The sequence below is a fragment of the Canis lupus genome, chromosome 38, assembly GCF_048164855.1.
Source record: "Canis lupus baileyi chromosome 38, mCanLup2.hap1, whole genome shotgun sequence".
NCBI classification, from domain to species: Eukaryota; Metazoa; Chordata; class Mammalia; order Carnivora; family Canidae; genus Canis; species Canis lupus.
Genome location: NC_132875.1, coordinates 10,517,140 through 10,535,846, shown reverse-complemented (window position 1 = coordinate 10,535,846; position 18,707 = coordinate 10,517,140). Strand labels below are relative to the sequence as shown.

The 18,707-nt window shown below is 43.6% G+C and overlaps 1 protein-coding gene across 3 annotated transcripts in view; it reads left to right on the top strand.

Moving 5' to 3' along the window:
* The window catches only part of TGFB2 (transforming growth factor beta 2), an 80,094-nt gene that overhangs the window by 3,723 nt on the left and 57,664 nt on the right, over positions 1–18,707 (top strand). For 2 of the 3 annotated variants that reach the window (XM_072814580.1, XM_072814578.1), the window contains exon 2: positions 11,934–12,017. The exons of the other annotated variant lie outside the window; for it this stretch is intronic. In XM_072814580.1, the coding sequence (XP_072670681.1) occupies positions 11,934–12,017 (84 nt within the window). The remainder of the gene's footprint in view (positions 1–11,933; positions 12,018–18,707) is intronic. 3 annotated transcript variants of the gene reach the window in all.

Below are 18,707 nucleotides of genomic sequence, written 5' to 3'. Positions count from 1 at the left end.
TTAAAGAGCAAATTGAAAGTACAGCATTGGCTTATAGACCAGCTTTCCCTCTTTAGGACTTTTCCGCCCAACTTTTAACTCGTCACTGAAGTGGCTGTAGGGAGGGAGTGTGCCTGTCATTTCTTGCAGTGAATCCGGCAAGGGTCATAAGCCCCAGAGATGAAGGCATGGGAAAGATCACTGGTTCATTTTTTACCACCAACTTATTAGCGTTCGGGGAGTGACTTCAGCTCAAATATTACAAATATGCTCTAATTATACTCAATGAGCTATATATCATTACAGATCGCTGATAGCCCTTTGTGGGACATTTTATACAGTTCAGACTACATATTTTTAGTAATGTGGAGATTTAAAAGTAAAAATATAAGAGATATTGTATATGCCCTCAGGCATATTTTGTTTAAAATATTATCCTTGGCCTAGTATACTGTATAAATACAGTAAATATGAATAGAACTGGCCAGGTGCCAATCTCCTAGGATGGATTTTAGTCAAGAAGGTATTTATGGGATATAAATAATACTGTGTCAACATTTAAAGAAGGGGTCTGATTAGTTTTGAATTTATTCGTATTGATCTTTTCACATGCTGTTAGTTTAAGGCTCAAAGTGGAGTTATGCTAAGGTTTACCGATAGTTTACCCAGTGGGCATTAGTGGACGCTCTAGTCCTGTTCACAGGCCATCTGAAGTTCAAGGCACATCTATTTGAAAGACACTGCACAAAGCTTTAGAAATCTTGAGAGGGATTCCATTGACTAGAGTAAGAATCCAAATGATGGACAGTTAAAATCTGTAGAGGCTTGGACAATCAAAAGAAAAAAAGAAAAAGAAAAGTTTTATTTTCTATCTTTCCTCTCACTTTTTTCACTGAAAGAAACCAGGCAGTGTCAGGGTTCTACCAGGTGGTGATGTTGCACCCCCACCCCCACCTCCCAGGGAACCTGTGGCAATGTCTGGAGAGGGTTTTGGCTGTCATGACTAGGGTGGTAGGGAAGGGGGTGCTACTGGCATATAGTGGGTAGAGGCCACAAATTGTTGCTAACCATCCTAGAATGTACAGGATGGGTTCCCTCCACCCACCACCACCACCACCGTGCACATCAAAGAGTTGTCCAGCCCCAGATGTCGATAAGGTGCATGTTGAGAAGCCCTGGTCACCCTGCTATTTATGTTGGGTTACTGAATTTTGCTCAGAGTACCATCTTAAAAGCAATACCCTAAAAATAAAAATATCTGTATGATCAAAAGATTAAAATGAATAGAAAGATAATCAGAAAGTTACCTTCATTAGATGGGAGTATGAATTGGACCATTTTGCGGGGTGTATACTTTTTTTTATTATGATCTTAAAGCACCTAAATTGGAAACCTCAAAACTTCCCATTCATTTAGCCTAAATTATGATGCTGCCCCACCCATCGGTAACTTCAGTCCGCAGCACTTGTGATGTTAGTCAGAACAGAGGAAAAAAAAAAAAAAGTGAGGAATTGTCTCGGATTTTCCTTGCAAGGAAACTAAACAGTACATGGTAATGAGGATTGGAATCTCCAACCGAGACAACCGAAGAAAGTAAATAATTGTGTTGGTTTATTCTATCATATTGAATTAGATAAACCAAAATATACAGCCTGAGACATCACAACGAGGTTCCCTGTGTAAGTGTTTCACACGAATGTTAAACATTTAATAGCAAACAGTCTCCTTTTTTATTTCCCCTGTCATTTTCCAAGTGAAATTGTGGAATGTAGAATGAATACGGATAGCACTATGTTTTTGGGGAATTCAACTTAAGATTCTGTTCGTGGACATGTCCTTCTGTATACAGATTGCCGGACTATTGGCCAGTTGCCCAATGAAGGAAAATATTAGTAATTGCTGGAACGTAGTAGTATTTTTGCTTTATATCCAGGGATTTTATTTTTATATATTTTTTAAAGATACTCTGTGAGGACATGTGGGAAAGAGAGAAAGGATCAAAGACAATCGGATTTGGCCCCTTGGCTTGCACGGTGATTGAGTTATGAATACACAGCAGACCAGACTTCAGTTCCTGAATTTTTATTGTATCATCTCTTGTCCTAACTCCAGTGTCCTAACTGTGGTTCCAGTAAACTTAGGTCACATTCTTCTTTTAGGATTTCCTCTCCTCTCCTTCTCTTACTTCTCAAAGACTAGGAGGAGGATAGTGTTTGTAACTGGAGGGGTTGGGCAGTCTTTGGTGCCAAGCCAGCCCCGCTCGCTGCAAGCCCGTCTTGCGGAGTCTCGGTGCCCTGGAGGCTGACCTTCGCGAGGCCCGAGGGGCAGGTGGGCACCCCAGGGACCTGGCCCAGGGACCTGGAGCCCTCTGTGTCTCCACAGCGACCCCTGGGGTCTACTCGCGGAGCTGCACTTTCTAAATTCCGACTTTTCCCTGGTGAGAAGATGCTGATGTAACCTAGTCGCAGCATCTTTCATATAAAGATATGAAAGAATGACAGATCATTTTTCCTAGAGGAAACGGAGACGCGAAAAAAAAAAAAACAGCTAATGACTCACTGTTGATCCCACATCAAATCTGGGTTAGCACCGAGGAGGTCACTGACTCCTAGGCCTTCGCCCAGAGATTACAACACACTTTAGGCTGCATTTTTAGAAGGTTAGGGAAACAGAGTGGAGGAGCCCGGCCCTGGGCGACCCCCGGGTGGGCCTCGGCCTGACTCTGCCCCCCCACCCCCCCTATCCGCACCCCCTTCCCACCCCTGGCGGTAAGGTGAGCAGCCTTAGGGCCAAGAGGCTGCAAGGAGGAGCTCTGCAAACAGCCTTTTCAGCTGTCTTGATGTAGCATTTCCGGTCCTGACGGATCCTGGAGAGAGGATCTGGATTTGCCAGATGTGCTCGCTCTCCGCAGGCCGCCCTCTCTGCTGCAGGGTGTATTCCACTTTGCAGATTCGGAACAGCTTGATGCAATGTGCCTCTGGCCCAGATCAACAAATGTTTCCATTGTCATTTTGAAACCATATGGTGTGCTTTTTTTTTTTTTTTTAATATTTTTTAAACAAAGATAGTTCTGAACCCAGGAATTCAGTGTTCTCCAGGTATTTTAAATTTAATAACAGGCTAAGGATTCTTTGATGGGTTTGTTTAGACTGAAAGCTTGGCCTCCGTCATTTGTTTAGGAGAAATCCGCTGCGACTGCCCGAGAGAGGTTGGCTGGTCGTTTGTTTTGTTTCTTTTCGAACCTCTGGTATCGGGAAGTCGGTTTGGAACTGCCGTGCACGGTGACCACCACCTTGCTTCCTGGGTCAGCTTGGTGGCCTTGGCTCTGCGTCAGACTCCCCCCTGATCTCTTCTCCACTGCCTGGGAGTTGCCTTCTTCTCCACTGTTCTGGAATATCTACATGCAGGACAGTTGACTTCACTTAACCAGGCTTCACTTGCTTCACTCACAGAGATGAGGAAGATACCTGTTTCCTAGAGTTGTAGAGGATCCAGGATGACATGCTTAAAGATGCACCTAGCTCTGCGCGTGGCACTTAGTAGGCCTTCCTGGCAGCTATTTATTCATTGAATCTCAAACATCACTGATTTTGAGAGGTGTCATTATTTCATGTACCACTTACAGTTAATTATAAGGTGCCACCAGTTGTAAGACACATTCAGAGGAGGTATTTTAGAGATAGTAAAATATGATGGAAAGTGATGCTCTGGGAACCACTTGCACTAGCCTGGAATATCATGGCACTTCATTCTTTTCTTTATAAGTTCTGCTCAATGGATCTACTTCCCTTGCCCGCTTGTATTGGTCTTCAGGTGACCTTTGCCACTATGAGACTGGGAACAGAGACTGGAGGGGCTGGTCACCTACCATGTCTAGTACTAGCTATGCTCATATAAGAAAGCCTTGGGAATTTAGACTTCTTAGATAAGATTTCAGATTTCTTTAGACAACATTCAAGACCTTTCAGGGTCTGGCCACTCCTTGGTCAGCCCCACCTCTTGCTAAATCCCACCCTTGCTAACCTAGACTCCAGCTACATCACCTTCTTTGCCTTTGCCCAAATGGGTCATTTACCTTCGTGCCTCCAGGCCTTGGTCTATGCTGTTTCTTCCACCTGGATATCTATCTTTTACCACCTCTAAACATCGTTTCAGATTTTGTCAGATGCCAAAACCTTTGATTTTCCCAGTCATGTGAATCAGTTCATCCTCCGCATTCCCACAAGACTGATACTCATCTCTAAAGCAGCCTCTTCTCTTTGGCTATCGGTAAAATCTAGCTGTGTTCCAGCTCTTATCTTCACTGGTTTGTAAATTGCCTCAGAAAAGGAGCTGACTCTTATAGTGCTTGATGCATCATATCACTGTGGTTACGACAACACTGGGTTTCTCATACCTGTACATTTCCTATTTCTAGTTTTACAGATCACGAAGAAAATCATGGTGAGAATAATGATGGCAGCTAACCTTCACTGGGTACTGACTGTGTCAAGCATAGTCTCGAGTATTTTATGTGCATGTCCTCCCTGATCCTCACATGCAGCCCTGTAGAGTCCATACTAGTATTTTCCCTATGACATCTGAGGACTTGGACATAGCTATTTCTATCAGAGATGGCTTGTTGAAAGTAAGGCTCTTAGTTAATCGAGGCCCTAAAATAGAGACCAGGGAACAGAGAGCATGACTTTCCTTGCCCTCTTACAAAATGATGGACCGCAGCCATGCAAGAGTGGCATCTCCCCTCTCCTACCAGGAATTACGTTCTTAGGCTCTGAATTCTTTCCCTACAAAAGGCAATACACCTCCAAAGCCTTGGATACAACCCTAGGTCTTTTTACCCTACCTTTAACACATTCAACTTGTCTCACTATATTTGGATGATACAAAAATTATGATTTATCAGGTCCCCAGTGTTGGTCGATAACTACAACCATTTCTTCACTAAAGTTTTGATTGATGATGGCTTCATCTTGTCTCTTTCAGAGAATTAATTTATTTGGGGAGGTAGGCTGGTAGTGGTGCAATGAGCACAGGCTTTGGAGCCATATAGACCCAGTAAATAAAAGGAGTATAAATAAAAAGGAATGGGACCAAAAGGGCCTTAGAGACTGAAGGGGAAGAGATGGCACCAAAGGCAAGATGTCTTGCTCCAGACCTACGGCAATTGTTAAAAACTGCTCTTGTTTTAGTTAGGAGAGAGATCTATAGTTCAGTGATAGTAAAACATGGGAAATGTGTAAAGTCACATAAATGTTCATGGAATGAAAGAAGCCCATGTGGACATAGTGCAGAGTGAAGGCTAGAAGCATATAAACATAAAATTATGTGGAGGCAGGATATCTGCCCTCAGAAAACTTTTCTATCTAGTAAACTTTAAGAGCCACTGACTGGTAATATCTACCTCCTGAATTAAAAGCAGGAGGTCTACGTAATGTATTCCTCCTGGCCAGAGCATCTCGCTGTGCATGCTCAGTGCATTCATTTCAGGTTTGATATTTTTTGACATCTCAATATGTTACCAGTTGTTCCAAGGAGTATATGCATTTTTAGGGGAAAAAAAAAGTCTAACTTATTTTAACTGATTTCTCTGAACATACGTATGACTCACATAGCATTCACCTCTTTATCTTCTTCAGTTATAAGGCTTAAAATCCAGCAAAGGAAGGCGGGGATGTTGTTCCTAAAAGGATAACGTATAGAGGATGCTGCTGAGTAATGTGCTTCTGGACCTGGCTCAGCCCTTTCTCACAGGTTTTCGGTCTCCCCGCCCCCCCCCCCCAGCCCCCACCTCCCCCAGTGAGAGACTGTGGAGAAGGAAGCCAGGCCATTTGGAGTCAAAGCTGAGCCAGGTCAGGCAGCCAAAGTTAGACTGTGGTGGACCTCATTTCACCTCCATAACCAAGCACCGGCCACAACGATTTCTTAGCTGTCAGGTGATTGATTTTTAAAAAGGCCTTCGCAACACAATGACATTAGGGAGTAGAAGTCTCAAAGAGGAAGATGGATGACAGGAAGAGGAGAGCGTGGTCAAGTGTCACCACAAAGGGTTTGAGGAGGAAATGAAAACGTGGGAGGTGATAGCAGAGAGGAGAGGCCACACTAGGCCCTGGGTGGTTGTTAACGGTGCAAGGCGTTCTCTGTGTGAGGTAGCATCCAGCCTTTCTGGGGCCATTTCATCAGTGTAAGAAAACGTTGCTGTCCAAGAGGAGTTGAGTTGACTGGATTTAGCATCTGTTGGAAGGAGGGAAAGCCTCCTGGTGCTGAGAAAGCTATTATTTGTGGACCAGGACCATCCCTTCATTCTCTCATATGAGCCCTTGGATATGTTACTGCCTGACAAGTCGGAAATGTGGGGCTTCGATAACTCCTTTAACCACAAGGATTTGAGGAACTCAAGGCGAATGGAAAATGCTTTCTGAAGGTGGTGAAGCTAAAACCTGAAAATAGTTCCAGTGCATTTCCGAGCTCCCCAGGCAGCTGTCTGCCCTTCTGCTGGCATGTTCCCCACGTTTCACAGGGAGAGTGCCACTCTTCCTTCAGGCTCTCCTTGCTGCCCGTATGTTGGTGATTGGGAAGCAGTCTATTCCTGAAGTGAAGACACTGGGTTTCTGAAAGAAGAGCCTCAGAGCAGCTATTTGAGAATATGACTGCTTTTTTGCTTTTTTAAATTTTTTTATTTTTTTTTATTTTTTTGGAAATGTTGTTTATTTCAGGAAATACTGTAGCATCTTTCCAGTCTCCTGAAAGAAAGAGAAAAATGTTGTGACTGAGACCTTGGCTCTGTTCATTTGGCTTTCCCTATCTAACCCACACCACACTGACAAATACCACATCTGTCTTGACAAGCTAGTTCACAAATAACTCCCCATTCATAACTTGAAGTTGTAAGAATTCTTATTTGTTACTTCATCTTGTGGACAGGAATGCAAAGTTGGGTTTTGAGACAGACACTGAAATGACCGCAGGTCCAGAGGCCTTTGGAAATCTATATGGAAGCATTATCTAAAAGACAACATTGCACATTTTTTTTTTAGTGTCTTTTAAGAGCACAGAAATATTGATGGTTGGCAACACATAAATGGGAAAATATCACTTATTTTTTGAGTTTTGGATTCATTTCAGTGTTGATAATTCAATACTTTTTTAGACTAAATTCATCAGAGATTATTCGTTCCATACCAGACACAGCAGTGACTTTGTCATTCCTTCCATTTGGGGGTTTGGCTCTTCTTTGGTCATTTATTTTCCTATCCATTGGCTTAATCTCATTTTCACTTCTGCTTTGACATCTTAATGACAATACCATTGAAGTTGTTGCTACTTGCTTTATCATAAACTCTTACAAGTAAATTGCTGGCTGACAAAGCACCTCAAGGAGTAGATGACTTATTCAGATTCCACTTTAGGAGAAGAAAAAAAAAATCACAGATGGAGGATTTTTTTGTTTTTTGTTTTTTCACAAGATAGGTTACTTGATAAAGGAACTGCCCCCTTTGAGGTCTGTCTGGGCTTTCTGAGGGGAGATGTTTTCACATCTGAGCTCATACCTTGGCATCTGAGGCTCTGGATGTTAATGAGAATGGAACAGAGGTGGGAGTGGGCTGGGGTTCCTGGCTTTAAACAGGAAGTAGCCTAGCAGAACTGAAGCTGAAATTTGGCCGGCTCCTCAGGTTCTGAAGCATCTCACCTTGTTCAAAACTCCTGCTGAGTTGAATAATAGTTTAGTCATTCACTTGTACCTCTTCATAGTATAAAGCCTTAGGTTGTTAATGGAAGGTGTGTTAATGGAAGTTACTGGTCAGATCTATGAACTAAATCCTGAATTGCTGCTGTTTCACCCACTAACCTTGTGCTTTTCTCCCTCGTAGAGTGAGGTGGCTGGTGCTAGTTTATCTTGGAGAGAGATATATTTCAGAAGAATTCCACTGTCACAAAATATCACCATCAGCAATGAAACTATGTGTAGAGAGTCATGTCTAATTTCATTAATTCTTTGACACTACTATCCAGATTCTAGAAAGAGGGTCTTGAGGCAAGCTGACCCCGAGGCATTATGTATTTGGGATCAGCAGTTTGCCCTTTCTCAGTAACATTTGCTGGGAATTCTCTAAGTAAAGTAGAAACTCATTGTAGTGTGTGTGCTGGGAGGAAATGATAGTAAACACTGTTGGAGCTCTGCAGTCCTGAGAGAAAGGTTTGGAGGGATTGAGGCGGGGACTAATCTGACACAGAGTTTACTGGAGCATTTGTAATGGCAGTTAATTATGTTTACGATATCACTGCAGCGAGAAAGCCTTTATCTCTTCCTTATGGACACTTTCACACGACACAAAACCTCTACTTACCGAGAACAAGTAAACCTTAGGAAGGGCTTTTTCCCTGATCCACCTGATTGGATCGAGGTCAAGTGAGATTGTGTGAAAGGCCTTTCAAAAAATATTTTATTTAAGTTCAATTAATTAACATAGAGAGTGTTATTAGTTTCAGAGGTAGAGTTCTGCGATCATTGGTTGCATAGAACACCCAGTGCCCTCCTGAATGCCCATCACCCAGTTACGCCATCTGCCTCCAACCCCCTCCCCTCCAGCAACTCTCAATTTGTTTCCTAAAGTTAAGAGTCTCTCATGGTTTGTCTCCCTCTCTGCTTTCATCTTGATAAAAGGCCTTTTTGAAGCAATAAGTCACAAATGCCTATACCAAAGGTTCTCACATTTTACCATGCAAAAGAGCCCCTATATCCCCAGTAGTGCTTATTATAACTGCAGATTCCCAAACCTTTGTCTCCTACCCTCCATCCAGATTATGATTCAGTAGTGTTCAGGTGGGACCCAGAAACCTGAACCCTTGATGAGAAGGCCAGGTGATTCTTAGGCAGGAGTTCTAAAAAACACTCTGGAAACACTGTGCATTTTTTTGTTTGTTTGTTTTATTTTGTTGCTTTATTTCTTAGCTGTGTCATCATGGGCAAAATGAATCTCAAAACTTTTCTAGTTAATATCATAGTCTTTTTTTTAAGATTTATTTATTTATTTATGATAGAGAGAGAGAGAGAGAGAGAGAGAGGCAGAGACACAGGAGGAGGGAGAAGCAGGCTCCATGCTGGGAGCCTGATGTGGGACTTGATCCCGGGACTCCAGGATCGCTCCCTGGGCCAAAGGCAGGCACCAAACTGCTGAGCCACCCAGGGATCCCGTTAATATCATAGTCTTATAGACATTTTGTAAGTTGCTCAGGCAAAAACTTTAATTCCAGGACAGTTTCTATTTTACAACTTATGTGAGTAGTAGTCCTCCATTATTAGCGAATGCCCAAGTACTTCTAAAAAGAGTTATTTCTCTGAAACTAATTGTCTTAGATTTTCATAGGTTTTCACATTTTATTTTATTTATTTTTTAGAAACTGACTTCTAGCAATTATCCTTTTTTTTTTTTTTAAAGATTTATTTATTTATCTGAGAGAGAGTGAGCACAAGCAGAGAGAGCGGCAGGCAGAGGGAGAGGGAGAAGTAGCCTCCCGCCAAGCAGGGAGCCCAATGTGAGGCTCGATCCCAGGACCCTGGCATCATGACCTGAGCCAAAAGCAGACGTTCAACTGACTGAGCCACCCAGGCTCCCCGTTTTCACATTTTATAAAGCATTCCACATATACCAAAGCCTCACTGATCTAAAAAAAATGTATTCCTACCACAATGCCACTTGACTGATACAGATTGTTGAAATTGATTTAAAAAAAAAAACAAAAAAAAAAACAAAGAATTGCTTTCTTTGGCCTACATAATCACTGGTGGCATCACATATATCTCCACCCAATTTTCGGTCTTTACTTCTGAGGCAATAGATTGACACCAGAGGGCCCTGTCTTTTTTGGCCTTGTTTAAAAACAAACAAACCAACAAAACAGAAAAAGAAAGGATTTTAATAGTGCAGCTTTATGGTAGGGTAAAAGCAAACCAAAGGGGCATACTTGAGGACTGCTTGCTGGAAATTGCTGATGACAGTAGTTACCTTGCCTTGGTCCCACCCAGAACTTCCTGTGACCCAGGTGACCTGGAGCAATCTCAGGGATCTGGATTCTGTTAGTGGAACTATCCCTCTTCTGCACCACAGCATCCACAGCATCCACTGGCCTGAAGAAGGTGCTGTTTCCCAGGAAAAGGAGTTAAATCCCCCCAAGAAACGCACAGGGCCATAGTTTGAAGAAAAAGCATTGCTAACCAAGTGACTTACCCTGCATATTCTTTCTTTCTCTGGTTATATTCTTTGAGATTTTTATTTAAGATAACTTTCAGCATCTCTCGTTAGAGGTCAGATATGAATGAGAAGATTTTGTTTGACTTGCTAATCTTGTGACAAACAGTTTATACCCAGAGTAGCTTCCTGTCTTTGCTGACTTGGTTATTTGAGGGCATTTTCTCCCTGTTAAGGCTGTGGAGAGCCTCTAAAAATAAACAACATAGTTGCTTATTGGTGAGAACATATGTGAGCAGATGTCAGCTGGTAACAGCATATGGTGGCAACATGAGAGCAGCATGTTTCAGAAACGTGATGTTGAGCCTTCCGCTTTCATGCCTCTGCAGGCCATCCAGTGTGCCATAATCTCAGTGAAAGAGAGTTCTGACTGGGAGGTGTGTCCCACAGAAGTGTGAAAGCATGTCACAGGGGTCTTGTTAGTGGGTTAGAGACGGTAAGTTACAGGGTTTGGAAAAAGTCTTTCCTATCTGTTTTCAAATCGAGAGATAAAAGGCACACATCTGTCCAAAAAAAAAAAAAAAAGAAAACCATGTACACAAACCCCCCACACTTACCCCCCCCCCCAAATTGAGAGAGGAATCCACAAGATCTTTTGTCTTTTCTCAAGCGAAGTCTTCAAGTCCGGTCTGAAGAGTGGCGGTGCTTCTTCTGGAAAACCTGCCCTAGATGAATGAATGGAAGGTGCATGGATTTTAAATTTGTGTCAGGAGCTAGGGAAGATGTACATCCATACCAGGCCTGGAAGCCAGTCAGGGATTCATCTATCAAATAAGTTATATGACTAGTATTATCACATCTCTCGATCACCTTTTATTTGACAATCTCTTAAATATATCATCTTCTTGTGATCTTCTAAAAACCCTCAGGGATAGCATTATGTAGGCTTCATTTATAGGAAACAGAGGCTTGGGTGAATCCAGGCACTTGGTCAAAGATTCACAGGAAACCAGTAACAGAGCGGGAGTTTCACTCTACATCTTCTTATGCAAAACTCCTCTATTTGTCATTGACTCTACCCCAGATTAGAACACTCAACAATGTTTTCCCTTCAATTGGAGGTATTTTGGGGTGTATTTTCTTTTATAAGAATATGGTGGGCAATATACAAGATGTAGTTGCTGTTACTTTAAAGAAACAAAAGTTCAAAATTCCATCATGTAATAATCCATCCCGAGCAGCCCTAGATTTTTAAACTGTAGCTGAGCAGCCCCAAACCAAGATACACTTGGATTTTTGACACATTCAAGAAATTTTCACATGCGGGTTAGGAATGGTGATGGAGGGGATGTTTTAAGGAAACTGAAATCTAGGCCAGCCCAAAGAAACCTTGAGTTTTATTCATAAAAGGTAGGCTGTCTTTTGTCAAAGGAGGTCAAGGCCTTTCCTGTTCATCTTTGATGTAAGTCACGGTATTTATTTTACCGTTTCCGTGTATAAATTGTACATTGTGATTTTGATGCTAGAGCGTTTTAAAGGGAAAAGGGAATTCAGGAGCCTGACTGGTGGTTAAGGGATGTCAATAGATCTGGGACCGGAATCCAGAATCCCTCCTAGATCCTTGGTCCCTGAGTAGCAGAGACCTTATATGTGTGGGGGATATAAGTACATTCGGAGAGCCCTCTTCGACTTTGAATCTTTGTATAGCTCTGTGCAAGGCATCGCCTCAGTAAAATAGCTAATGACTGTGCTTTTTAAAACTCCTAGCTGTCTGCCCAGTTGTTACAACACCCTCTGGCTCAGTGGGCAGCTTCTGCTCCAGACAGTCCCAGGTGCTCTGTGGGTACCTTGGTGAGTACACTTGTCTGCTTTATACCTCATTTGACATAGTGATATCAAGTCCATCTTTAGTGTCTGTCTCCTTTGGGGAACTTGTCCAAGGCCAGAGAGAATTCTGGAATGCAGCCTTGTAGCTGAACAGACAGAAAGATTTCCCAAATTTTTAGTCAGTAAATGATGACTTGATTGCCGTATGTGAAAGAGTGGGTTATGGGTACACGAGATATGTGCTCCAGGGGTGACAGAGTGGTCTGAAATACAGATCTGCTGACCCCCATGGAGGATGCTCTCTGGAGGGTTGAACAGTATGGCCAGAATATCAGGGGCCCCTTCTGGGTGTCTTTTTATATATATGTTCTTATGCCTGGCATACAGTAGTTGCTCAATTAATGTTTCTTGTACTGAACTAAAGGGAAAGAAGGAGCTTTGCTTTCCTTTGAAGTTCTGGAGGGAGGCCTGTGGGAAAGTTGCCATTATTTATGACCTTCGTGTTGTCATTTCTGGGTTGCATGAGAATGGATTGTCATGGATCAAGCCTTTGGCTGACTGGACCTGGGAGCTTGCCACTTAGCCTTGACCCTCAGAACAAGTGCATACCCCTCAGAGCCAATGCCACGGATCAGGCCGAGGAGCACAGAAGCCAGAGTTTTCAGTGCCTTCTGATTTGGAACATTACTCAATTCAGTCAGCTTTTATTGAGAGCCTACTGTATGCTGAGCAGTGAGCTCATAACAAAGAATAGCCTTAGTTGATCCTGATATTTAAGAACTCAGGGGCCCAGGTGTCCCTGATCCATGTTCAGGAAGAGATGACATAGACTCACAATCCTGGTGTTGGTTTACTCACATTTTTTGAGACCCTCAAGAAGGTTTGGATTATACTGATGCTAAATGTAGGCAAAGGTCCCAATAGGGACAAAAGAAATGTTTTTATTACCTTAGTAGATATCTGCTTCACTGGTATATCCTACTCTGCAGTTTACCATGCCCGACCTTGCTTCTTAGGAATCAAGGAATGAAGGATTCAAGTAGTTTATTTACAGTGGCCTAAGCTGGGTTTCCTCATAAAAGAGCAGGTTCTGTTGAGAATATACATTTATTTTCATGGATGAAAGTGGCTAGAAGCTGCCATGTGAATAAAGAGTAAAAGGTTTAATCCATGCATTTAAGTTTCCCTTTTGTGAGACGGATTTTATTTTGTTTTCATCCTCTATGTTTATATTTTATTTCACTATCTAAACCAAGGATTTAATTGTCTGACTTTTTTTCCCCACTAGCTTTTTGGAAAAGAAAAGGGAAGGGGATAAGAGAAGGAACACATTTGTTGAGTCTCTCCTATGTCCCTGGCACTCACAGACACATCATCCTGACCCTCCCCATGCTGGGGGGTTGGGCATGGCTGGGATGACCATCCCCACATGTCAGGAGATTGTGACTTGGAGAGGAAAATACCTTGTCCTGGGTCATAGCACCAGGGGGTGGCCGAGCCAGAATCCAAATTCAGGTCTGGCCTTGATGCCCTCCAACCAGACCACAGACCCCTGGACTTTCCGGCCCTCCTTTAACTTTCCCTTTGCAATCTTGTCCCATTAATTTTTTAAATTATCTTAGTGACCCCTTTGGATTCATTTCCTTTTCATCTTTTCTTCCAGTAGTAAACAAGTTGAGAGGCCTACCCTGGTTCTCTGTGTGGTTTTTCTTCTCAGACACTCCTCACTTGGGGTTATGTTCGGTCATTGAATTGCTGCAAGCCTCCTTCCTTCTTTGGTGAAAAAACACTGGAAACCCACCCTGCCCTTCAGTGAGTCTGGGAAAATCAGGAGTGTCTCCGAGGGTGTGGAAGGGAGATAGGGCCCAAGCTCCATGCAGATTCCCGTACAGCGGGAGGCCCTTTCACCCCACCCAGCTTCCAGGCCTGTGGGAAAACCTGCAGACCCCTTTCAGACCTTCCATGGAAGACCGCTGAGCAGTGGGGCTCTGCATTTTTTTTTTTTTTTTTGTCTCTGTTCTTAGAAATAGTAATTGAGTAAAAATGTAAGTGAGTGGATGCCAGGGGGCAAGTGTCCAGGGTCAGGGTGAATTTCTCCATGCTGAGTGTGATTCTGAGCACTCGTTAAGTGGAGGCTGGCCTGTGCCAAGCAGCTCGAGGGCCATCCCTGTCACCTTGCGTGAACCGCCTCTCCATTCCAAGGAGATGTTGGGAGCGGCTGGAGGGAGCGCAGGGCCTGTGGCGCCTCTTGCTGTTCTCACTCTCTAACCTGGGTGTAGTTGATAACTCCGTGTTCTGACACCCATGATTGGACTGGCAGCGCTGATGCTTCATCAGCTTTAAATAAAATCCTCTGGAGGACGGAATGGTCCTTGCTCCTCACAGCCCATGTGGCTGCTGAATCATTTTTCTCTTTTTAAACTCATTAGCCCCCCAAATCTTGGTGAAGCTAAGCTTAGCCTGCCTGAAGCTTTTCCTTCTAAGATTAAAGAATCCAGAAGATCAGCAACCAAGCTTGGTTCTCTGTGAATAAATAGATTAAAAGTTGTGAAGGCAAAATCAGGTTGTTCTGGTTCTGATTTTGGTTTTGGTTTTGCTTCTTTTTTTTTTTTTTTTTTTTTTTTTTTTCAGTTAGCTCTGTTGAGATTTAAAGATGGTGTTTCTCAAAGCGTGGCCTTCATGTGTATCTCCTGAGGTGTCCCTAAAGAGCAGATTCCCTGGCCCTGCCTCAGAGCTGGTGCTTGTACACCTGTAAGCAGGCTCTGCAGCTTATTCTGACCTCACTGGAGCCTGCGGCTGCTCAGGGCAGTGGATGCTCTGATTATCCAGGTCTATCTACTCACAGTCCCGCAGTGTGCAAGGATTCAGATCCAGCAGAGCCTCTGTGTGATCAACTGGTTCTGCAAGGTGGGGCCCCTCACCTACAGCACAGCAGAGTCTTGGCCCCATCCTTTCCATTCTCCCAAGTGTGTATTGAGGTAGACCTGTTGTCCCATCCTTTCCAATCTCCCAAGTTCATACAGATACTGAGGTAGACCTGTTGTCCCGTCTTTTCCAGTCTCCCAAGTTCAAACAGGTATTGAGGTAGACCTGTTGTCCCATCCTTTCCAGTCTCCCAAGTTCAAACAGGTATTGAGGTAGACCTGTTGTCCCATCCTTTCCAATCTCCCAAGTTCATACAGATACTGAGGTAGACCTGTTGTCCCATCCTTTCCAGTCTCCCAAGTTCATACAGGTATTGAGGTAGACCTGTTGTCCCATCCTTCTAATCTCCCAAGTTCATACAGGTATCGAGGTAGACCTGTTGTCCCGTCCTTTCCAGTTTCCCAAGTGCATACAGATATGCCTCAAGGTAGCCCCTCTGTCAGCAGCATCACATATACCCATGCTCACTCTTCACCATGGGGTGGGGGGAGGGCAGTGAGTATGTAAGGAAACAAATTAGTCACATGGGGTAATGCATGCTTAGTTTGGAATTATGCCTGGGAGTGAATTCTTCCACTTAGGTGCCTTCAGCCAGGCAACTCTGAGTGGGAAGGGGATTTTGAAAATGAATATATAATGTGGAAGTGGCCAAGTATAACGTATAAGTCGACGTACAGTGTTTAATTCCCTGAGGTTGTGTTTGGTCGAAGCACTGCCGACCTCTTCGTGGCCTGAATCCTGTTCTCAGACATTCCATGGGGTAAGGATCTGGCCGACAATGGAATGTAAACTCTACTCTCTCGGCCAGACTGGGCTTTGAGTAACAGCAGTTTTCTGCTTCCAAATGATGTTTTTCTCAACCAGAGGTATTAGAGCAGGTGCAAATCGGATCATCTTTTAAAAAGCAAAGTTGATGATGAATTTCTTGGTGTCTGTGCAATCCTCTACTTCCTGCTATTTTGATGTTACTTGGGAGTCGTGAGTACTTTGAATCCAGCCCCGCAGTATGGATGTTCCGTACCTACTGTAGGATTCTTGGCTGTCAGACTACTTAGGGAAATACCCAGTTCTGTGTCCCTAACCGTCCCACCTGGCTATTGAAGTGTGAAAGGAATGATGGGTAGTGTCAGTTCTACTTCCCCAAAAGCCTTTAATGGAAAGATCTCTACATTAATTATAAATGTAGATACAGGTTTAAGATAAATGTCAAACGCATGCAGAGATTGTGGGAGGACACAGGTAAAAAACAGGACGTTCTTGTGAAAATTAGTTCCTTCCGCGGTATTAACCACGTGTCTGCTCTAGTGATGCCATCAGTGACTAAAACAGCAAAAAACTTGGTCGTTAGCGAAGTCCACCCTTTGGAGGAAGACAAATAATTAATTTTAAAAATTAAGTAAGCATGACAGAATTTGAAAATACTAGAGGGGAAAACAGAGCAGCGTTAGAGGTGGAGCTGCAGTTTTAAAGAAGCTGGGTGTGGGAGGGTTCAGGAAGAGGGTGGCATCTAAGCAGAGGCTTGAAGGAGGTCAGAGAAGAGCCTGGAGCTCTCTGGGAAAGAACATTTCTGGCAGAGAGAACAGCTGGTACTGCCCCTGACATGTTCAAGGATTATCAGAAATGTCCTAGGAGATGAGATTAGAGAGAGATCATGTCTGACAGGTCAGGTAGCACCTTGTAGGCCAACATCAGGTCTGTGGCTTTTCCTCTGAATAAAATAAGGGGAAGGGTGGGTTCAGTAAGGTGGTTCTGGTGGCTTTAAGGTGATTATTGTACACAGGGTAAGTAAAGGCGGAGCTTGAAGTTGGGTGAGGAGGAGTCTGTGCTGCATTGCAATGGCATTTTATAGCTGCATTTCCAGGTTTCCAAGAATTTCCAAGAATTTCAAAATCGCTGAGTTCTTTCTTTGTTAATAATTTGATCAGCAAGCTCCAGTGGGTTCTGGACGTAGAATATAGCTTTTGGAAATTTTTAAAATGAATATTCCTGAGTTATTGTCAACTCAGCCCCTTCCTTTCTAGAAAGGAGCTATCTGTGTTTTAAAATAACCTCTTGGTGGGGCAGCCCGGGTGGCTCAGTGGTTGAGCATCTGCCTTTTGGCCCAGGGCATGATCCTGGAGACCCAGGATCGAGTCCGACATTGGGCTCCCTGCGTGGAGCCTGCTTCTCCCTCTGCCTGTGTCTCTGCCTCTCTCTCTCTCTCTGTGTCTCTCATGAATAAAATAAAATAATATAAATCTTAAAAAAAAATAACCTCTTGGGTCTCCCATCTGTGCTGACAGGTGTGGAATGGCAGCTCTTGGGGGTTCGTACTTGCTGTGATGCCTCATCACAGCGTCTTTGACTCGGTGGGCAGGGACACGTGGCAGTCAGCTCGCTGGTGACCATGTGTCAGCCTAGGAGAATGACAGACTACCTTTCCTGTGTAAACTAGAAAGACGGGCTTCAAGGAGAATTTGGATCTGTCCAGATGTGCCTGGTGCCTTTGCCTAAACTTTGAAATGAGGTCAGAAGCCAGGGAATTTGTAAAACTATGTCTCTTATTCGTTGAAAAGCATTTCTGTTGGACCAGTGTTTGCTTTCTAACTTTTAAGTTTTGAACAGTAAGACTGGAATGTGGATTTTATTCCTTCATTCATCTGTGTAAGAAATATCTATCAAGTCTACCGTGTGCCGGGCGTTGTGCTAGGTCAGCCGATAGATGGAAAAAAATGGTGTAGACCCTGTCTTTAGGGAGTCTACAACTGAGCGAGGAAGTCAGGTAAACCAAACCAACCAAACAAAACCAAAAAGCCAATACTACATGGTCGAAACTGTGTAAGAGTCCCGACAGGTTGGAAGAATGGCTTTCTTTGTGCTGGAGAGGTGAAGGAGGCCTTCCTGGGGGAGGTGATATCTGCTGCTTGAAAGGCAACCTTTAAAATTAGAGTTTGGCAGTCCTCGGGCAGCAGTAGAAGCTGCTTATGCTTTCTGGAAGGAGACTTGCAGATTTGCCCTCTGTGTTGTTTCTTTCCTCTCTGAGTTTGCGTAACTACCGTCTTGATAAATCAAGAAACAGCAAAGGCACGTAGTGTGGCCTTTGAAAAAAAACGATGTGTTCCTTTCAGGCCCACTCTGAAATACCGAGGCTGGAGGCTAAGACTTTTATAGTATTTGTTATCCAAAGTTGATTCCTTCATGTCTGTTGCCTATAAAATCCATCATAGCATGACGTGTTGTGGTAATAACGGGACTCTGTGGAACATGGCATTATCTGACAAGCTCAAGGTCACTCTCTAGAGCTTTTTTCTTCCTCTCAGTGGCATACCATGAAAATTGATCTCTCAGTCCTATTATATGGGTTTGTAGGTTGGCTGTGGCCTTGTTCATGACAGCCTCATTCTGGGCCCCGGGTAAAGGAGCAGCCTCTAACCTGGGCACGCTGACCTCATGGCCAGACCACCATGACATGTGACAGTATCTCCTGCCCACATTCCACTGGCCTCACCTGCTTTTGATAGGACAGGAAGGGAGGACCAAGGTGGGGGCCAGGTGGCAATGGGCCCAGGAGAGAGGGACAAACATTTTGAACAGATAATCCACTTTACCACAGGGTAGGTTGGGGGAGTTGGGGAAAGGATTGAAAGATGTCATTCCTGTTAAAAAACTTTCTCTACTGTGTGTTGGACATGACTGGATCCACACTATTGCTTTGTCTGTGGTATTATGGGGAGCGTTATCCTGGATATTTACTGAATAATTAGTAGATCAGCTTTATAAGACAGGCATAAATGTCATTCGCCATTTTTA